This window comes from Poecilia latipinna, unplaced genomic scaffold, assembly GCF_001443285.1.
Source record: "Poecilia latipinna isolate Pla-1442-1.1 unplaced genomic scaffold, P_latipinna-1.0 Scaffold2761, whole genome shotgun sequence".
NCBI classification, from domain to species: domain Eukaryota; kingdom Metazoa; phylum Chordata; class Actinopteri; order Cyprinodontiformes; family Poeciliidae; genus Poecilia; species Poecilia latipinna.
Window position 1 is genome coordinate 35,400 of NW_015115377.1, and position 19,981 is coordinate 55,380.

General features: G+C 41.3%; 1 protein-coding gene across 1 annotated transcript in view; it reads right to left on the reverse strand.

The window, feature by feature from the left end:
• The window catches only part of slitrk6 (SLIT and NTRK-like family, member 6), a 25,521-nt gene extending 16,576 nt beyond the window's left edge, over positions 1–8,945 (reverse strand). Inside the window, exon 1 of the mRNA XM_015021332.1 lies at positions 8,430–8,945. Within this exon, the coding sequence (XP_014876818.1) occupies positions 8,430–8,516 (87 nt within the window). The 5' untranslated portion in view covers positions 8,517–8,945. The remainder of the gene's footprint in view (positions 1–8,429) is intronic.
• Between the last annotated feature and the right edge of the window lie 11,036 nt (positions 8,946–19,981).

Sequence of the window (19,981 nt, forward strand, 5' to 3'; positions counted from 1 at the left end):
AACGGTATGCCATAGAGGGTTAAGGATGGCTTTCTTCCAGAAAGTGTTTTGCTTGCAGGAGGAAAAAGGTAATTTATGACCTGCTCTGACTGGAAATCCTTCTTTGTTTTCTGACATAACGTTGCGAGGAACGTCTTTACTTCTTTATCCCTGACTAGTCTGGTGCGTTTCTTGGTGTCCATGATGCTGTCTGTTCTTACATTTACTCTTAAGATGACTTAAGAAAGCAACAGGATGTGTTTAGAGTAAAAAGAAAGGAAGACATCCAAACCACCTGAGATGTGTCTTGATAAAAATGACTGGCATCACAACTGGTATTCAGACAGAGGGAATTAATAAGATTTTCTGCAGCATTGGGTTTTATTTCCAGAAGCCAAAATGCATTTGGATTGTACCGAAGGACATTAACCTTCTGACTACACAAGAAAAGAGATGAAGATGCTCCCTTTCTACTGACTCAGTGTGGGATACTGCTACTTTAAAAAAAGACTCTTATTCCACTGAATTCTCTGCCCTTTATACATGCTGACTCATCTGACTTAAGACTTTCTCTGAGTGAGTCATGCAATGTAAAAGTCGCTTCAGTCCATGTCAAAGCCACATTTATGACAGCTGCTCTATCTGACTGATGAGGGGCTTTGTGTTTCTGGTTTAAACACATCAGTCTGAATCCTTTAAGGAATCCTTTAAGGTTATCTGATGGTTCCATTTCAAAAGCTGGCAATGCTGTTCGCAAAATTTTCAACCGAGCCCTTATGGAGAGGATTCCAGCTGAATTTCCCTTGAGTGACAAAGGGAATAATAAAAACGGACTTCTCCAAAAAGGCAGAATCAGCATTTGATCGAAATCTATTACACAAAGTTGACTAACACCGCACGGATCAAAAGCTAATTCAGTCCCAGGGGGACCGGTGGGGAAGTGTAGACATCTTTCTAAGATCAAGGAAGAGCCAGACATGCCGTGTTAGCTAACAGAGTTCTTCAAAGAGGTAGGATACAGAATATGACAGCTCTTCTTGGTAATGAATCTGATTAGCTTCTGAAAAAAGCAAGAATGGGGCGAGCCCGGCTCAGCTGGGTTTGTTGGAGAATGAATCCTCTGACTCATGATTCAGCCGCGATAGTCAGCCTTTCTTTTGAATTAAGTTCGGGAGAATACTTCCACCCAGTTGAGAGTCGATGAGGCATGGGTGCACACTGACGGGGTGTTTGGCTTACAGCAGCTACTGGGGGTGTGTGTGTGTTGACACTGGGGAATGTGGACTCAAGTAAAAATATAAATCCTACCTCTGTTACGCAACATCACACATATTCTTTCAATCTCACACTACAAACAGAAGACCTCAGAGAGAAGATTGGCTTTCTCCGACATTCCCTCTCCACTATAACTTTGCTCACTTTCTTTGATAAATTATTGTGCGGTCGAGTGGAAATTATTGATTAAAGCCAAGTCGTTGCTATTAGGTATTCAGACATAAACTGCAAGGTCACTGTTGGCATTCCAGGCACATATCTAGATTCACGCTCATTTCCAAGGACCGGAAAATCAGAGGTATGCCTGTTGCAGATGACTGTAAAAAGCTGCTTATTCCCAAAATAAGGAAATCGATCGCTATAAATGTGATTGATCATTCGCGTGCAGTGTATCTTAAAGTGAATGTACTAGTAATACCTCCCTTTCCAGAGTAATTAGTTGTGTGTTGTTGCCCCTAGGGATATCTTGTGCTCCAAATTGCCATGAAAATCTCTATAAGTCAGACATCAGCACGGTGGAAAATCTCCCCGAGACAAACTCATTATAGAGCTGCTGCAAAACCAGGATTTGAACACATCAAATAGGAGAGCAGTTTATTGCAGTCAGAAAGCCCAGTGTTGGACATGCAGGAAGTTACTCCTATTGTAATGTAAAAATCGCATACTGTTCCAGACTAAGGAATCTTCAAAGACCCAAGGAAGAAAGGAATGACTAGATAAGAAATGACAGACAAGTAAATAGAATGACAAATGAACAGATGAAGGGGAAAGATGAACAAACATGAGCAAATTAATCGATATAAACAACCTGACAATTGAGTAAGCCTGCAACAAACGATTGGTCAGACAGAAGACTGAACAGACACAAATGGTCAGCGGGACAGAGTGGGACAAAATTCAGCTTACAAGTAGAAAATTAAATGGACAGACGGGCTAGATCAATAGAACCAACAGGTGAATGAAATGGCAAATGGATAGAAAGGAATGGACAAATAACAGATGAACAAACTGACATAAAGCAACCAAATGGAGAGACAAACAGAGAAAGGAAAACAAAAGGCCACAAGCTATTTCTCTTTGCCTCCAAGTTTATTCCGACCTGGGGAATTCTTTAATCAAGTTTTATCATTTCTTTTGGCTTTTTCAGCATTCCCCCAAATGTACCAACCCCACGAGTGTGATTTTCTGCGAGCTCCAGCTGCTAATGTTTATGAACGGTAAAATGAAAATCTAATTCGTTAATCTCATTAATTATGAATTGTTTATTCAATAAAAAAAACACTGGGACAGGGAATGTAAGACTGGGATGGAGATATCTTCCCTTTTATTGGTTATCAGCAAGAGCTTGTTTGAGTCCCTGCCTGAAGCAGCCACCACTGTGTCCTCTGGCTTCCAGGACAATACAAGATGAAAAAAGGGACTATTAGAAGATGTTATCTGCATGATAGCACTGCTGATGGGAGGTATTGGAGGCAGGAGCCTGCTGCTCTCTGTCTTCTGTATTTCAAACAGACTTCTTTAACAGATCCATTTTTCAGGCAATCAATGTTGCGTGCGACTCCTCTGTGACGGCTGGAGGAGATGAAACATTTTTCCCGTTCTGAATTGCGCTCCCATGTATGGATTTGAATGTGCTTCTTTCACTGTTCAGACAATTCAATTAGGAATCTTGCGGGGGCCCTGAGAGATCTCAGCTCTCCTCGCCGTCTGACATCAAAAGCGGTGCGGACCTGAGGTGGGTCGGACCGCGGAGATGGAGTCAAGAGGAGGAGGGAAAGGCGGTGATGGAATATTTATCAAACATGGAGCCCCTCCAGCTGCTGTAATGCAGAAAACAGGGTCTGCCCACTTATAAACCCATAAATAGCCTCTTCACACTTCATTTAAGCCAGCTGTAAAGTGTTTCGGTGCACTGAGGTGCTCCATTATATCATGAGACCTCATCATATCAAGTCTTGTATGACCAGGACTGCAAAACAGATTTGCATTGCATAGTTTGGTATTCTCACATCTACTTTGATGCAGTAGGCCCTGTGGTCGCATATGTCTTATCTGAACGTTTGTCACAGTTTGGCACTGAAGCAACACACAGAACAGAGCAGAACGAGGACCTTAAGTTAAACTGTACTGCATAGAGTGCGCTCTATCCAGCAGACAGCTTAGTGTATTAATTTGAGAGGAAATGAACACAGCTGTAGTCGTGTTCAGTGCTTGTCACTGTCAGAGTAAGTAATGCACGCTGGAGCCGTGAACAGCCCACGAGGCAGAAGCCTGATCCATTTTTCTGTAGGGGAAGGCGAGTATGAAAGTCTTGTTATCCATGGTGGCGTCCCACAGATCCGCTGGCTCGTCCGACTCTGATAAAAGTCGTACGGATGTCACTGCGCTGCTGAAAATTGAGTCAAAGATTCACCATCAGCTGAGAAATGGATGACACTGTACAGCCTGAAAGCAATCAGAACTTCTGTAAACTTCCTCCATCTGCAGTATGTTAGCATTAACCAGAACCAGAATAGATTTGGTGTAAATCTCTACTTGCGGACCTTAACTTCCTGATACAAACATATGCTGATAGAACTAAGAATAGAAGCACCAGGTCTGCATAAGGAGAAGGAGAGGGAGGGCGGCTCACCTCCCCATGGCAAGGGTGATTTGCCAGGCTTGCATTTCAAATGGTCTGTTTAACTAATGCGCAGTAATTAGTTATCCAGAAACGAACAGCAGTGTTATAACGGCGGCATCGAGGTGTGTTTTGCAGGAAGACCCATCTGCGGCCGGCAGATGTATGTTTGTCGCCGACGACACTGTCGCTTTAAAAAGCGACGCTTTCTGCTCTGCAGTGAGTCACCGGCAGGGACTGGCATACTGGAAATGGATCTGTTCAGAGCAGGCAATAAAAAAGGTAGCTGTATGAGAAAAGCAGGAAAATGACATGCAGCAGAGACCATCTATTCTTGAGTGGTGCCCAGCATAGTTCATAACGAGCGGTTAGCCTGAATCAGAGTCGATAAACTGATCAGAGGGAAGGTTGTTCTTTTTTTGGAGATACTGGCCAAAATATTACAACTTTAAAGATTTAACCAAACCTCAGTTTCTGTGACAGCAACACAAATCTGAAAACTGTGGGATGCATTTCCACCTCTGATGCTTTAAAATAAAATCCAGTGCAAGAAAACGCACTTCTGACAACTAATTATAAGATAGGCATTCTGTGTGTAAATACAGCTGCATGTTGAAGTTAACAGATGTTTTTGTTAACCTTAACACACTTTGTTTGTGGTGAAACATGGTAGCAGTATCATGCTGTGGGGATGTTTTTATTTTCACAGCAGGGAAGCTGGTTGGTCTTTCCAGGAGCTAAATATTGATATTGATGGAAGAAACGCCTGAAAGACTTGCAGCTGATGCTACGGTAAAAATCATGGACTTGCAAAAGCAATTTCAGATGTTATTTGGAAAGACTTAAAAAAACTTATAAACACTAGATGTTGTTTCATAGAAGCAAAACTGAATAAAAAAAGAGATAATATCCTACGCGTCAGATCATTTGGTCTGATTTTCTTTTTTATTAACCTGCCAGTCACTGACACCAGTGACTGGCAGGTTAGAGAACTTTTGTTAAGAGAACTCTTAACAAAAGTTTGAATAAAATATGTTCAATTTTCTGTCTTTAAGGCATTAAAAATGAGGAAGCAGTTGAAGCGGTATGAATACCTTTGCAGAACTGTCAGACAACACACTTAATCTACATCTAAAATATGTGGAGATGACAAATCTGCTCACTGAGCTGGAACAAAACAAGTTTCAGTGCAAAAGATTTTCTGTTACAAATTCCTTAAGCAGAAAACATTAACAAAAACATTTAGAAAAATGTTTAAAGCAGCAAAAAAGGTAACAATTGAGTTACCAATCAGAAACTCAACCTGCTGTTAGTATAAACAGACATGGTATTATCACATCTCCCCCACTACCTCCTAAAAAATAAAATCTTATTGGGAAACTTGTATAAAACAGTCAGTAGGTGCTAATTGTATCGAACGGTAAGCTCCCAGCTCTTCAGCAGAATCCTGCTGGGTTAATTAATTGGACAAACTTGTATAAAGTCGACCTACCAGTGACTGGAATAATAAGAAACTAATTAATGACAATTAGGGAAGAAGCTCGCTAAAAAGACATTGTGGATGCCAGAAGCAAGCATCTGCTTCTGGGTGACTATTGTTCATGTTGGCACATTGTGGAGGGATGTTAAGCTCATGCATGCTTATGAGGCATATCGTCAAAACAACAGGGGCCCCAGCTTTAAGCCCTGAGGGTAAAACCTTTCAGCTACCCAAGCAAAAACACTGCTACTATCTGTATATCCTGTTATGGAAAAATAGAAAAAAGGAGGTCAAAAGCTAAGCCTGAATCTACTGCTTGCTATTCTTCCTTCGCCTTGCCCTCTGACTGTACATTCACCAGATGCTGGCGCAATTCGCTCCTGTGTCACACAGAGATCGGCGCAGGTTCGCTTTGTGATGCGCAGCCGGCAGAACTGAAAAACTCCACCTGCGTGAAGCTCTGAGCCGACCGATTTCTGGTCCGAGGAAATCCAGTCTGCTGCCGGCGGAAACAGAATAAGAGAGGCTGATGGAAACCGTGTGCAGACAGAGGCAGATGAGTGGAAAATCCTTTCATGGAAGACAGAATAACACCCTTCTGAATTTAAAAAAGATGTCTCACTGAGTTTTAGTCTCAGCAAGACTAAAAATCAGTCTCAATCTTTAGTTTTCCAAATCTCTAGATTTGGAAAACTTTAGAAATCTTTCTGTCTGTATGGCCTCTTTTCTGCAACAGTGGCAGACTTAATTGAGTGCCTGATGACTTAACAACTGGCCAGACTTGAGACGACCTGTATCGTCCGCCTGGACAAAACCAATTAACTAGGAATGCCACCGAGGGCAATTAGAGCGGTTCCGGTTAAAACCTGGGACAGAAGCTCATTAGTATACTTTTTGTTGTGTGTTTTTTTTTTTTTTTAATAAAAGCCAATCTCTAAAATACCCAGAAGTCCTTATTTGTTATTGAAACAGATTATGTTGGATATTGGTATTGTGAAGATTAGCGGCATTTACCAACAATACAGGAAGACACGTGATGTGGGTGCCACAGATGGGAGTGTTTGACTTCAAACAAAGACAGTCGGGTGTTTGCTGTCCTAAATAACCTGCTCGCTAAGCATTTCATCAGAATCACAAAGCCATCATACTCCTGAGAAGCCTTTTTGTCATTTAAATACTATCAATCATGCACCATTTTTTGTCAGACTAAGAAGCAGCAGTGCCCCAAGTGGAACAAACATAATGAGGAGCCCTGTGAGGACTCTATTGACTCACCAGTCCTCCAATAAAAGATGGCTGGCCTGCAGCTCTTCTATTCCTCTTGAAAGAGAGCTTTATAGCAAGTAGCACTTTTAGTGAAAGTGGCTATTTCCTTGCAGGTGTCGCGGATAAGACACTCGCGGACAACAGTAAAACAGCATAATAACTAGGCGTCTTGTCTGACAACATTTGCTGGACGAAAAGTCCAACCTGGTCATTTACTTTAATACACGCTGTTGTATTGGGTGCAAAACCACAACAACCTGCCTCAGCACCATCTCAGTGCGAGACAGTGATGGTTGTTTCATTTCATTTCAGCGTGACATGGAATAGCCTCCCTTACTCGTCACCATTTTCCCCACCTCCTCTGAATTGGAAGTGATGCTGCTCACCCTAAAAAGTCAACATGGTCACTATATACACCCACGGAGTTGCTGGGATCCTGCCAGCGCCAGCGGCCTCTCCGCTGCAGTCCAGGAGAAATGATAATTATGACATCCGCCCCCTCAAGTGGCAAGAGACAGTTCAACTCGCTCAGCCAAGAGAGCAGGCCCTGTTTTATTTTTCGCTGCATATTTGTGATTGATTCAACATTTTCTGGGCTGCTCCTCTCCGCCTGAACAGAGCCTGATAGCAGCTTAAAGTTGCAGCTCTAAATCTGCATCAGTCAGGCCAATATTATTTGGCTGCTTTACTCAATAAAACACCTGGTCAAACACATAATTGTGTTTACCTTCATTGCCAAGGTACTTATCACCACTAAACCGCAGGGTATCTTCGACAACATATTTGTTTTTGCCCTAGTTATTCCCTGTAGCTGTCTGATTATTTCATATGAATCTATTGCAAAAAGTCAGGATCTGACACCTCTTACACTTTCACTGTCAAAATGTCAGACTTTTCCAGGAGGTTAAATGTTTTTGGCTAGTTTTTACAGTATAGCAAGTCTAAAAATACATGATTCCACAATCAATTTTCCTTTCTAATCACACTTGAATCCAGACTTTTCTAGACTGAATAGAAATCTGAAGCATGCCGCATCATTTCTCCCTAAATCACCCAGGAAAAACATTCATGCCACTCCAGTGACATATAGCTAAGCTGTTTGGCTATTAACCATTGATTCATCCAAGCAAGAAATTGGAGCCCAGACTCAATTATGCAATTCACAACCTAATTAGAACACTGCCTTCCTCATTAACTTCCATTTAAAAAAGAACTATAGCCTCATGTCGTAGACAACGATGCTGCAGGACCGAGAACTGAACGAATTAGCTGTTATTGAAAGCGTTCTGATTGGCTCTGATGCAGCGCGCATTAAACACACCTGAGACAAATGAGTCTTAATTAAAATATTAATGCGCAACATGTTCCTCTATAATAAATGCTGCATAAAGCAAACACGTCGGTGATGCGTTATTATAATATCACTAACAAACGCTAAAAAGCTAACTTTAATAACGGGCATCATCAGTCCAGGTTGCCATAAGGCAGCGCGGCACTGTGGGAATACTGTAACTGTGTGTGGCAGACGGCCAGGTGTGCTGGAGTTAGGTAACGAAGCACCCCACACCTCCCAAGTCATTTTCTGTCAAACATGCCCTCTGCTATGTTATTTCTGTCCCACGTTTTTTTTTTTTGAAAATAAATAAAAAATAATATAGAAATGGCTGCAAATTGCGCTACAAGCTGGTTTGAACATGCCCGTAATTGGACCTGAATTTCCACAGTAAACTGCTCCGCCGCTGTAATTAAAAGTAATTAAACATCTTATACATACATGCATCCTCAACGCCTCTCAGCTTCGTGACTTACCGAATAAAACCGAAGTGGAGAAAAGGAGGAGGGTAGTCCGAATGTCAGCATACTCGTACCATTTTTAAATGTGGCCAGCAGACGCATCAAAAGGGAGCGAACAGCCGTCTCCCTTGTCCAATATGAGCTCCGTTCAAGCCAAATAATAAGGTGAAATAAACTTCAAAGCCGTCCCGCCTTGCTCCCGTGTGCCCTTTCTTCTGCTTGTCTCTCGGGTTCCAGTTATTCCAATGCAAGGAGGGACAAGCTTGAGCACTCAAGTCCCGGGATGATGGGTGTACACCCTCCGCAGAGTTAATTAAGATTAAAGTTGAAAGTTCGAGGTAACTAATTTAAAATAGGCTGCGGTTGCACCCCTCCAGAAATTCGTGCAGCTCTTGTTATATGAGCAGCTGTCAAACACGCACTCTGCTCTGATCTGCTCTGGCGCTGCATGCGCCGCGCGCTCTGTTTAGTTAACCAATCTGAGTTGTATTGGTCTCGCGCAGTCATTTGCATGCTGTAGAGGTGGACAAGTCAGAGAGCCGTTGTCAGGGTAACTACAGTATGGAAAGGTGCTTCCGTTTTGGACTTTAAAAATAAAATCTGCAACGTGAAGCTTTTTTTTTTTTAATTACGAACGCGATTGCTTTCTTTCCACTTTCTGAATGTATTTGAATCATCTTTCAAATAAAACACAAGTAGGATTTTTTTTAAAGCTTTGGTAACACTCAATTCTTTTACATCCAAATTCTAAAGTCTAATTTTAGATTAGGTAAAATCACCAAGCTTCCGTCATTTCATTGGTAAAACTTGGGAAATGATGGGTCTCTTCCTTGCCAAACAGCCGGTGTGCGACTTGACGCAAGATATGACTAGCGCTGGGGGAGGTGAATCCTTAAATTAGCGACAACCAGTATTGATTTTACGCACAGTTTAGTCATCTGTGGAAACCTTACTATGTCACTAATTTTACTGTAAAATTTTATACATTTCTGTAGAAAAACACTGTATTTAAAACAACCTTAGATTAAGCACACTGTATTTTTATTCTTAATTGTCCCACTTTTCTACACCGTGCAGCTTAAAATTAGATGTGGCTTGACTTCCTACCCTAAAACAGTTCATTTGATTTTGGTTGAGTAAAATGTTAAGCATTTTCATTGTTATTCGAGTCATTCGCCATATCGTTTTAGTTGTTTTTAGTTCATTATTAGCTGAGGAAGAATGTCAGAGAATTAAGAGTATTATTACTTGAGAAAATGTTGTCAAAATTGTATCTTCATTGTGCATAGCATGTGCTGCAAAGAGCTTTTTGTTTTGTGTTGAACCCAAATCAGGCATAATTTTGTATAATTTTGACTTGTCTTCAGTTATATGCAAGTATATTATTAGTCATCCAGAACGTAACAATTAAGTACAAGGCTTCTGGACTTCTTCTGTTGTATCTTTAAATTATTTCCCCTCTCATCTAAAATGCTTCTTTAGTCCTGAACTTGGTTGGACATCATAGTCAGTTGTGCTCTAAACCTATGTGGCTAAACTTCTCCAGAAGACAACGACAGACCCTTGTTGACAAGAAAATCAAATGGTTTGGAAATATTTATAGATTAGAAATTTTCACCAAACACTGTTGTGATTAAAAAAAAGTTATCTTATTAAAATTTATTGTAGTGCAGTGGTTTTAATAAAACGTAAAATAGTACATATTTTTAGGCTGCACACTATATGGGGTCTATGTTGGTATTAAATCTGACGGACAATGAAGTTAACATTGCACACTCAAGGATTTTTATATCCATTGTCGCATCATGATAGCTACATTTAAGAATGTTGTGTATTTGATGCTTATTTAATTAGCATCAATCTAATCTTGGTTTATTAGATTAACATGTGTAACACTGATCTATATTAGTGATTTATACCACAGTGTTTGTGATCTGAAATTTGTCAGCCCTGTAGACATCATTGTCTTAATAATTAGGATGTCAAAAATGAGGTCCTAATTATTAAGAATATAATTTTTATTCTTGCAATGTAACATTTCATAAGATGACTGACTGGTCTGCGCAAATTTCAACTCTGTCTCCTCCCACCCACGGTCCAATTTACTTTGCTGGTGTCTAAATGGGGCAGAGCCGGTAACTCAGACAGAAAGGCTCTGTCGCTTAGACAGAGTGCCTCCTCTATGAGGTTCCTATCTAATTGTGGGCCAAAAAAAAAAAAAAAAATCTTACATTGATAAGCTTTAATTAACCTGCTGCTCTCAGCCCCAAGGACAAATACAATACTGTATGCAGCTGGCATAAACAGATAATGCTTCCATAATAGACTTGTCTAAAATAAAAAGGAAACAATAGTTTACCATTGAGGTGCATCATTTATAACACTTGTAATAGCGTAAAATGGCTTCTTGATAAATAAAATTAGAGTCTTGTTGTATAGTGAATGCTAAATCCATCACACAGCCAACAGAAATCAAGCCACTTTGCGTCCTTGAAAACGACTCCAGCGCTACCAGCGCCAGCTGACTTGTTGCTCAGCCTGACCCCTGCCCCTCCCTGTGGCGCGGACACTCACAAACCATCACCATCATCCGGACTCACGCCGCCACGCGACAACTTTCAAAGTGCCAAATAGTTTATCTGATTAAACTGCTCTGAGTAATTTAGGGGAAGTAAGTGATTAATCTGAGTCTAACCCGTCCCCCTCTGAGCTGCTGCTCTCCGCAGGCTGATCGCTTTCAGATGGGTCAAGAATGTCCTCCCTCACCTTGTGCTTCAGCGTACTGGCTGCTTAAAACCAGACAGGTTTGTCACGGATTAGTGTAAATTTGCTCCCATCTGGAACATCAGAGAGGTGCTTGACCTCACTGATCACACAACCTAGATATTCTCTCAGAGGAGGCCGTCTGAGAAATGAGAAGCCAGACTTTAATAAACCGGAGAGGTTATAACCTTGAAATTGCACAAGACGCTTAATTATCCTAAATGTTGACGGTTTCTCCAATGTTGTTTCTCAATGCACATAACCTTGAACGAATCAAAAATGAGCCTGAATTTTATAGTATAAACTTTGCTTTTATATTTGGGTAATAACAGATGGTGGGTAATACACGGGACAATGGAACAAAACCACCCGTTTACTGTGCTCTCTCAATTTTATTATGCCAAAAAACTCCAGACTTTTCCAAACAAATTTCACATAACTTTGAACAGAAATAGAAAAAATGGTCCGTCCATCTATCATGACAGATCCTAGATGGTTAAATGGATGGACATTGTTATTTATATCTGCAAACAAGTGATTTGATGCAGGAACAGGTAAATGCAGCCAATCTTATCAATCGTTCATAACGTTTTGTCAGCTGCTCGACTTCATTCTGTTTCCAAAAAATTTGGTTGGACACAAAGTCATTAAAATTCAAAACGATTATATTTATTCCAAAGGGAATTTAAATGTTGTCGTAACTGATATAATCCAAGTGTTTTCAAAGAATGTGCCTCATCACTGTCATACGTGACATGGCATGTTGTGAAATGCTTTCGCCTCGGTTCCTTGCAGTAAAGATGATATTTCAACATAGCATGCCTTGAATATCATCATCAGCTGTTGGCAGATCTGCTAATCCATCTCATTTGCTTTTGCCACTCCAAAAACAAAAAGCAAACAAAAAAAAAAAAAACAACAACCAAAACTGCAAAAGTACAAACTAGTGAAAGGGAACTATGACAAACAGTGTGACCTGAACGTCTCATTCTTTCACACCCGAAATGACCTGGGTTCCAACTCCAGGTATCAGCTTGAACAGACTATGCGTGCGAAAGCATCATTAACACGTCCCCTCTTCTAAATAACGGTTTCAAATTCCCCATTGTCCTTTTCTTGTTTTTGGAATATAAATAAATCCTTTATTTCAATTGCAAAGTAGGCTTGGTTTTAAAATAGACAAAAGACGAGATGTGTATCTGTTTTGTTTGCATGTGATGCTTTGTGGCTTGAGGTGCTGACAGGCCCCGCTGTTGATGTAGTTATCATCTCACTGACGGCGCACTATGTTTAATTATTTACTTCTTTTTCCATCAGCGTGTTGTTTGATCAAACAATGAGGCGCTTTTTGCTCATAACCAAAGATAATGTGCCGCAGTCATGGGCAGATGGTTTCATCAATAGGGACTACGTTTCATAATAAACTGGACCTGATTAACAAATGAGTTTCGTGCTGCTTCCACCTGCAGTAAATTCCACTGAAACGAGGCCGAGCTGAAGAAGAAAGGACGGGCGGACGCGCGGCTATGAAAAACAATGTTTACATGAATAATTTTAGTCAAATTCATATTCCACCCCCAATTCAGACCCAGTCACCCCTCGTCTAGCAACACATCTCACACTGCAACCCAGGGAGGAAACTCTGATCCTTTTCTGTGTGTTTTAGTCGGATGAAAGGATTTGATACATTCTGCGAACAGCAGAGCCACAAAAATATTAGTTTTGGCCTCTTATTGGCGTTTGTTTGTTTGGTTGAGTCCAGACAGTTTGGGGGTTTCACAAACTTTTTGAATTGTTCCTTCACTAACTTTAGTTTGCTCCAGCAGCAAAACACTGAACACAGACATGTTGTCCTTCCTTTAAACGTAGATTAAAACCTGCATGATGACGCTGATGCTCAAGCTCTGTTGAGCACACTTGGCAACAATTATTTCCCTCTATTCATTTGGCATTGTAAAGGTTAAAGTTCATGAAGAAACAATTGGAGAGGAACTTGTTTGGAAAATTTGCTAGGAGAGAACCTTTTCTCTCTAAAAATGTGGTTGCCCAACTTACATTTGCAGGTGAGGGAATAAACAGGTTTTTGAAAAGGTTTGGTTCATTTGACTCAGTACAGTGTGAAGGTCTTCACCTTCTATAGTTAAACACTCTTGGTCTTTTTCACAGTGTCTTGCCTTAAAACTCAACAATGGATGGCCAATCTTGCTACTTTTTTTCCTTTTTTCAGTCGATTATAAATCATCAACGCTAAACTGTGACAAGTGAGGCCTTCGGCTGTTTATCTGCTGCTGGAACTACTCTGTTGAGTTCCTTCTGCCACAACTTGTAAGATTTACAACCGTTTAACATTTTCCCCATTCACGGATAGCGGCTCTCTCAATGGTTTCCACAGCCTTAGAAATGGATGTTTAACCCCTGTAGGTGTCGGTATGTCAACCAATTTCTTCATATTGGGCCCATATGTGATTTTTTTTTTTTTTTTTTTTTTTAAAGAAAGTTTTTGAAGTTGATGGTTTATGGGTCGACAGGCTAGAATCCATTAAGGTGACGTAGGTGTTAGTATATCACCAAGACACATGTACAGGAAAATGGCTTTTGAATTGCGGTTAGTGATTGCTGTGTATGAAAGGCCTACATTGAGTAACGACAGCAACAAAACGGCGTAGGAGAATGTGACAGGAACAGCTCACCAAAAGCTGTTTCAACACATCTCTTCTTTTTTCTTTTTTTTTGTTATCGCAATCATGGTGCACTTAACGGTTTAAATCCTTCCGCTGAGTCCACAGCATGATCTGTGCCCTTGCTTTCTTCCAGGGCTCCTTCAGTAATGAGTGCAATGTTACCTCTGCATATCGAAGGGGACAGAGCAGACATTGTAGTGCACAATTACACGCTGCTCCCCCCCCCATTCGCCTGATAAGCAGCAGACAGAAACATGTGCACTGAGAGGAAGAGAGCCTGGAGATATTTAAGGGCAGCACACCATTAACTAACGGCAACAGCAAGACTTCATCTGTCCTCATGTTAGATGTGGGCTGCAAATATGTGGTGATTACTCAAAAACATTTTTTTTTTTCAGGAAACTCTTACATTTATTATAAGGCAATGTAGGTTTGGTTATTTTGTAAGTATTTGGATTTGCTGCGGTACAAGTTGAGGCTCCTCTGATGCATATTTTAACAGCTCTCAAGTTGTATCTTTCTGAGATAACTTCCAGAGAGTGTACGTTTGTTCAATGGGGAATTTTGACATATTTTACATAACTATTCTGCAACATGTACAAAAATGACCCATGTAATCCTCTGTCAAGGGCACATTTTCCGCTGCGTTGTAGAGGACAAATAATACAGTAGCTGCATTCTTGGATTTGTTTAGACCTGAAGGCACGTCGATTTTTGCAGCTCCAGCCCTCGCTGCCTCTACTTTTAGTCCTTCTGATGTCACTTGCAGTCATCCTCACGGAAATAACGCGGCCCCCGCCGCAAGAAGCCCAGAGGAAGAGCCTCCCCGAAGACGACGTCCTGGAGACAGGGGACAACTTTGGCTGTTGTGCGTGAGGAGAATCTCTCTCCAAACAGCGAAGGTCCTCTCGCATCCGCGCGTGTTTTTTTAGTCTTGGCCCAAGGAGTCGATCCGCCTACAGTCCAGCACCGCGCCGCTCATGTGCCGCAGCCTGTCTCACACGCTCTGCATCAGAATGATTATGGGAAAGAAAAAAAAAAAAAAAGAAGTAGACTTTCCAGGGCTCAGGCTCCTGTCAATAAGAGACTGTGGAGAAACGGGCCTTCAAACCTTAAACTTCAGAATCCCATCGAATGCCTGCACACCGCTCACCTCGAGCTGTCAATCATGCAAAGCTGGTCTGGTAAGCAAAAGTCTACAGGCTGGAGCTGTGTGGGATTGGAGTCGATGAGCACCGCGTGTTGTTGAGCCTCAGAATGTCCATAGCAGACGTTTGGAAAGTGAACTGGATGTAAATTATGTGCCAGTCTCTTACAGTATTTTAAAACAAGCATCTTTTTTTTTTATTTTGCCCAGAAAGCAAGAAAAGTGTTTGATGTCATGCTCAAATGATACAATATATTCTGTATCATTGCAAACTAGCTTTTTAAACATTTAGTTTTACACAGAGTGAACACAGTCAAACCCCATAAGTGTTGAAGTATGTAACCTGGTGCGAACGGAAAGCTTGACCTTGACTTGGCCATTGCAACGAACTGATTATTCTTTTTACTCAAGCCTTCTGTAAACTTGTTGTTCCGTTTTAGATCAGTTTACTGCTGATGACCCAGTTTTAATCAATCAAATGTAAGGGCAAATGGCCTCAGGTTTGACTAGAACACTTTGATGTAGAGGAGTCAAGGGTCAACTCATTAACTGCAAGGTTTCGTGTTTCTTTTTTTGCCTCAAAACTATCCCACATCACCACCTCCATCATCATCCTTGACAGTTAGTTTTCGGTGTTTGTGCTTTTGGATTTTGTCACTATGTGTGATGACTTAAAAGACCAAAGCAATCTGAATTGGCAGGTCAGGTCAGAAAACTGCCATCGGTGCACCCCAACTTCAAGCTTCCAGAAATTGTCTTATAACTCTTTCCAGATTGATGGACAGAAACATTAACTCAGGTCAGGAATGATCATAGGACACACCTCTTTGCTCCAGGGTTGTTGTTGTCTTTTTTTTTTTTTTTACAATAGACTCAATCTGTTGGGGCAAACATCACTTAACTTCGTTCATGGGACATGCGTTTGCTTATTTCCATCAATTCCAGATCTGTAAAGTCAAAACTTGTTCCTGTTCTCCTGTTTTGCACCGATGGTAGTGTTTTCCTTTCAATCAGTGTACTTGTGTTAAAACGAAGATCACGCTGAGATTTTGTAAAACATGCATGACTAAAAGCCAGGCTATATCCTGAGTTCTGACATAGTGCAGCTGTTATAACATCCTGCACAATAAGAAAATGGATTGAGCAAGCTAGATTGAACCAGTTCCCTGTATCTTGTTGTAACCACAACAATGCCCTTCAATCAAAAACAGAGCGTACTGATACGGTATTCCTTTCATACCGTTCTTCAGATGGGTATATGTTGTTGTTAAGCTCATGCAGGCATGAGAGGCAGTTTACTTGGAGAGCTCTCATTCTTCACACGTTTGTTTCTCCCTTAACTAACGCAACCGAGAGCCCAAGTCCCCCTCAGGTCAAAATAGCTGCTCTGTTAGTGCTCCGTTTGGAGGAGTTTACACAGTGCCATCCGGCTTCTTTCCTCATCTGGCCTATTTAGTAACTTCTTAATTATATATCAAATGTTTGGAGCCGGCACTTTTTGTTAAAGGTTCAAGCCGTGCTGTCCTAGCAGACTCTGCTACAAGTGGTCTGTTTTCATTCAGCTATTGTTGGCGTGAAGAACCAGACCATGGAGGGACACCCAAGAGACACGCGGATGACTATCTCTTCTCCATCCTTATCTCTTGTTTTTTGATATGTCTCAGAAGGCATCGTTTCGTGGTTTTCTTTCTAAGCACAGACGGTCCTGAGATTTTTCAGTATAGGTATGAATACTATGCAGTCAGACTCGTTGTGAGTGGAGAAAAAGAGAAGACGTCGTGTCCCTTAAGGGTGAGGCTGAGCCTTCAGTTTGGACTGCAATAGCTGTCAATCAATAAAGGATGGAAATGCTGAGGCAACCTCATGTGCAACTTGGCTGATATTTACAGAGTCCAACACCTAAACCTTAAGATGACAGCCTCTTTCACAATGTCATCTAGCAGAGGGGACAGAGAGTCACTTGTTATGTCGGAGAAATGACTTTTCTGATCTCTGCTACGTTCTAAGCTTTCCCTTTTGCCATCATCTGTACTGGTAGGAAGCACCTGATTTGCACCCTTTCACACAGATCCAGACTTGTACGTTATTTCAATGTCAATGTTTTGCAGTCAAACCTGTCTTTGTGGAGTTACGTCATAACAGCATTGACTGAAAAATGTACAGCATGTGCAGCACAAACATGTAACATTTCATATGGTTTCTTTTAAACGAAGTCTAATTTATGATCATATGAAAATTATCAATAACTCTACAAACTTTCTTAAACAGCAAATAATTAATGGAGAATATCTAGAGCTAGCTCTTGACTTTCAAATTAGCATAGCACTGAACCAACTTCTGACCCTCTTCTGAGTTTTTTCCCCTAAATGTTTAAGTTCTCAGGGAGTCAATTTCTCCAGTGGAACTTGTAAACTGTCTTAGCAAAAATGTCCTGAGCTACTGGAGTCATATTTTCCTTCTCAGCTTGAATTCCATTTGAAATAATATTTCCTTTTGTTTATTTTTCTTGGTGGTCCTTCATTGTTGGTGTCTGTATATCCCCCCTTTTGGTTTTGGGACAAACATACTTTTTAAGGTTTAGAAAAAAAAAAAAATTTCTGAAGATCCGCCTTACTGCAACAATAGCTCCTGAGCTGATTCTCAATGTGTTTTTTTGCAACAAGACTGCTTTTTTATTAATTTTATATTACTTTCTCCTTCCCCCACACCGTGCTCAGCACCCACTCCGAGACAGTTCAGTTATTAATCAGGACCAGCCTTTTCCTCCTCTAGGTGTGTGTTTCTTTGTTTTCGGTTGTGTCACTGACAGAAGGGCAAAGGTGAACCACGATGCAAAGCCATGGCTGCATGGGGAACATGGCAGGTGTCTGATTTGATCCTTCCCCCACCTGAGGGCAACACGCTTCAAGTGTATGACAAGTGTGTGAAAACAGGTGCCACTGGCTAGCTGGCTGAGTACAGAGATGTGACGGGAAAGGCAGGAGAACTAGATGTTTGGCATTATTTCGACTTTGAGATTGAAGTCCAGCATTGTTGTGCAAAAGTAAAGTAGCCCTGAAACAAAACGTGATTGAAAGATATTTTTCCTTACATCTGAACATGTAAATTTGGTTGAAAGGTTGCTAGGATTTATCAAATGGCCTTACCAAAATCAGAAAAGTTGTGTATAATTCCAGTGTTTGGAGGGAAAGACCTTGAAGGCACCACCCAAGAAAGGGTTATTGACCTATTCCGGTCATAATAATGATCAAACATACAGTCTAAGGAACTTTTATCAATGACTAATGGTTGATAAAAGGGAATCCAACATCCTGCTACCAAGGTGAAGTGACAACCAAGGTGAAACAAATTGTGAAAGAAAACCTTCTGTCCTCTCCGGAAATGTACATTACTCATCCTACCTGAGCGTTGGTTAATTATTGAACCCCAATCTTCTTAGAAATCCAACCCCATTTATCAATCCCTTCCGTTCAGAATCGGCTCGTTTACCTGTCCATCGTGAGTCATGAATGCGGGATGAAAAAACGGTGACACCCTCTTGTAATTTTCCACCCCACGACCACCTGTTCGCTTTCGAGCTGTTCACTCGACACCGCTCCAGTCGTCTTCGCATCAGATCCCACACCCCGCCACCCCACCACCACCGTCACCACCTCCGCAAACTGCTACAAAAGATGACGAAGCGGGCAATATCCTGCTTCATTGTTCACCTGGGGCAACTTTTAATTAAAGCCCAGTGCTGCCTTTTGTGTTTGTGCGACAAAAGAGCCAGTGCCATTGTAATCAGGTCGGCGGGGCCCACTCTTGCTTTTGTGTCCAGAACTCTTGAGTCTCGTGTTATTGACCGGTGATCTATGAGGGCGCTTTAAGGTGACGTGGGAAACGATGAACCCACCGTGAACTGAGAGCAGAGCCAAGGTGAAATCTGGTGTAGGAAGACAGCTTGTTTTGCAGACAAAGTAGCTTGGAGATATTGGGAAGGACCTCAGGGTGCTTGCCTTCTGCCACATGGTTACCCCCCCATGGCTCTCAGATGTCTTAGGGTTGTGTGTGTTTTGTTTCTTGGTGTGTCCCTGCATGTCCGCTCTTACTTTTCTGTGACTTCTTTCACCCCCGCCTGAAGTTGTCAGTTATATTCTCTCGGTAGAATCGTGCAGATGAGATAGGCCGCTGTGTTACTAGGGTCAACTATCAGTCGTAGCAGTTGTGATACCTGACATGAATTACTATCTCCATGTTGTCATTTTATGTACTTTTATATACATTATATAATTCCTGAAATTACCAAGTGAAAAAATACTGTTTTTGGTATTCATTTTGCTTCAGCCTCATGTTCAGCTGCATGAAGAAAAGTGAAATGTGGGATTAAATTGTTTGCCTTTGGCGCCATCTGGTGGTGTTTTGACAAAACATGCAACTCATATTCAAATAGGTGCACAAAAATGAGCTGTATTTAGAATATAGAATGGAACTGTATAAATTTGATTAAAATATTCTGATAACTCCCTACTGTACTATACATTCTACACATCTATTCTGACCTGCAGTAAACCTAAACCTGGACCGTACACGTTCCTGTTCAGCAGATTGGGGGAAACGGTGCATTTCTGTTTGGAAAATCTAACAACTTTATAGATTATAAGTAGCGACTAATTGTTTTTTTTTTCCACCTCGAAGCCTCCATCGATCAAACCTGTAAACCATGAGACAGACTCGACTTGAAAAATTACCCTCACTGGCAGGTAGTTTGAATAGATACGTCGTACATTGTCAGTGTTTGCCATCTTGTTTTTGGCGTGTTTTGTGCATTTATCGTAATTTAGAGAACAATTTCCTGTTGTCGTTATGCATTTCCCCTGACTCAGCTTGTTTCTCCTCCAAAACCCGACCAATCTGCATGAAGTAAGCCCTGAGCTTAAAAAGACGAGGATAGAAATCAGCCATCCGCAAGCAACTTGACCTGTCCACACCCAGTG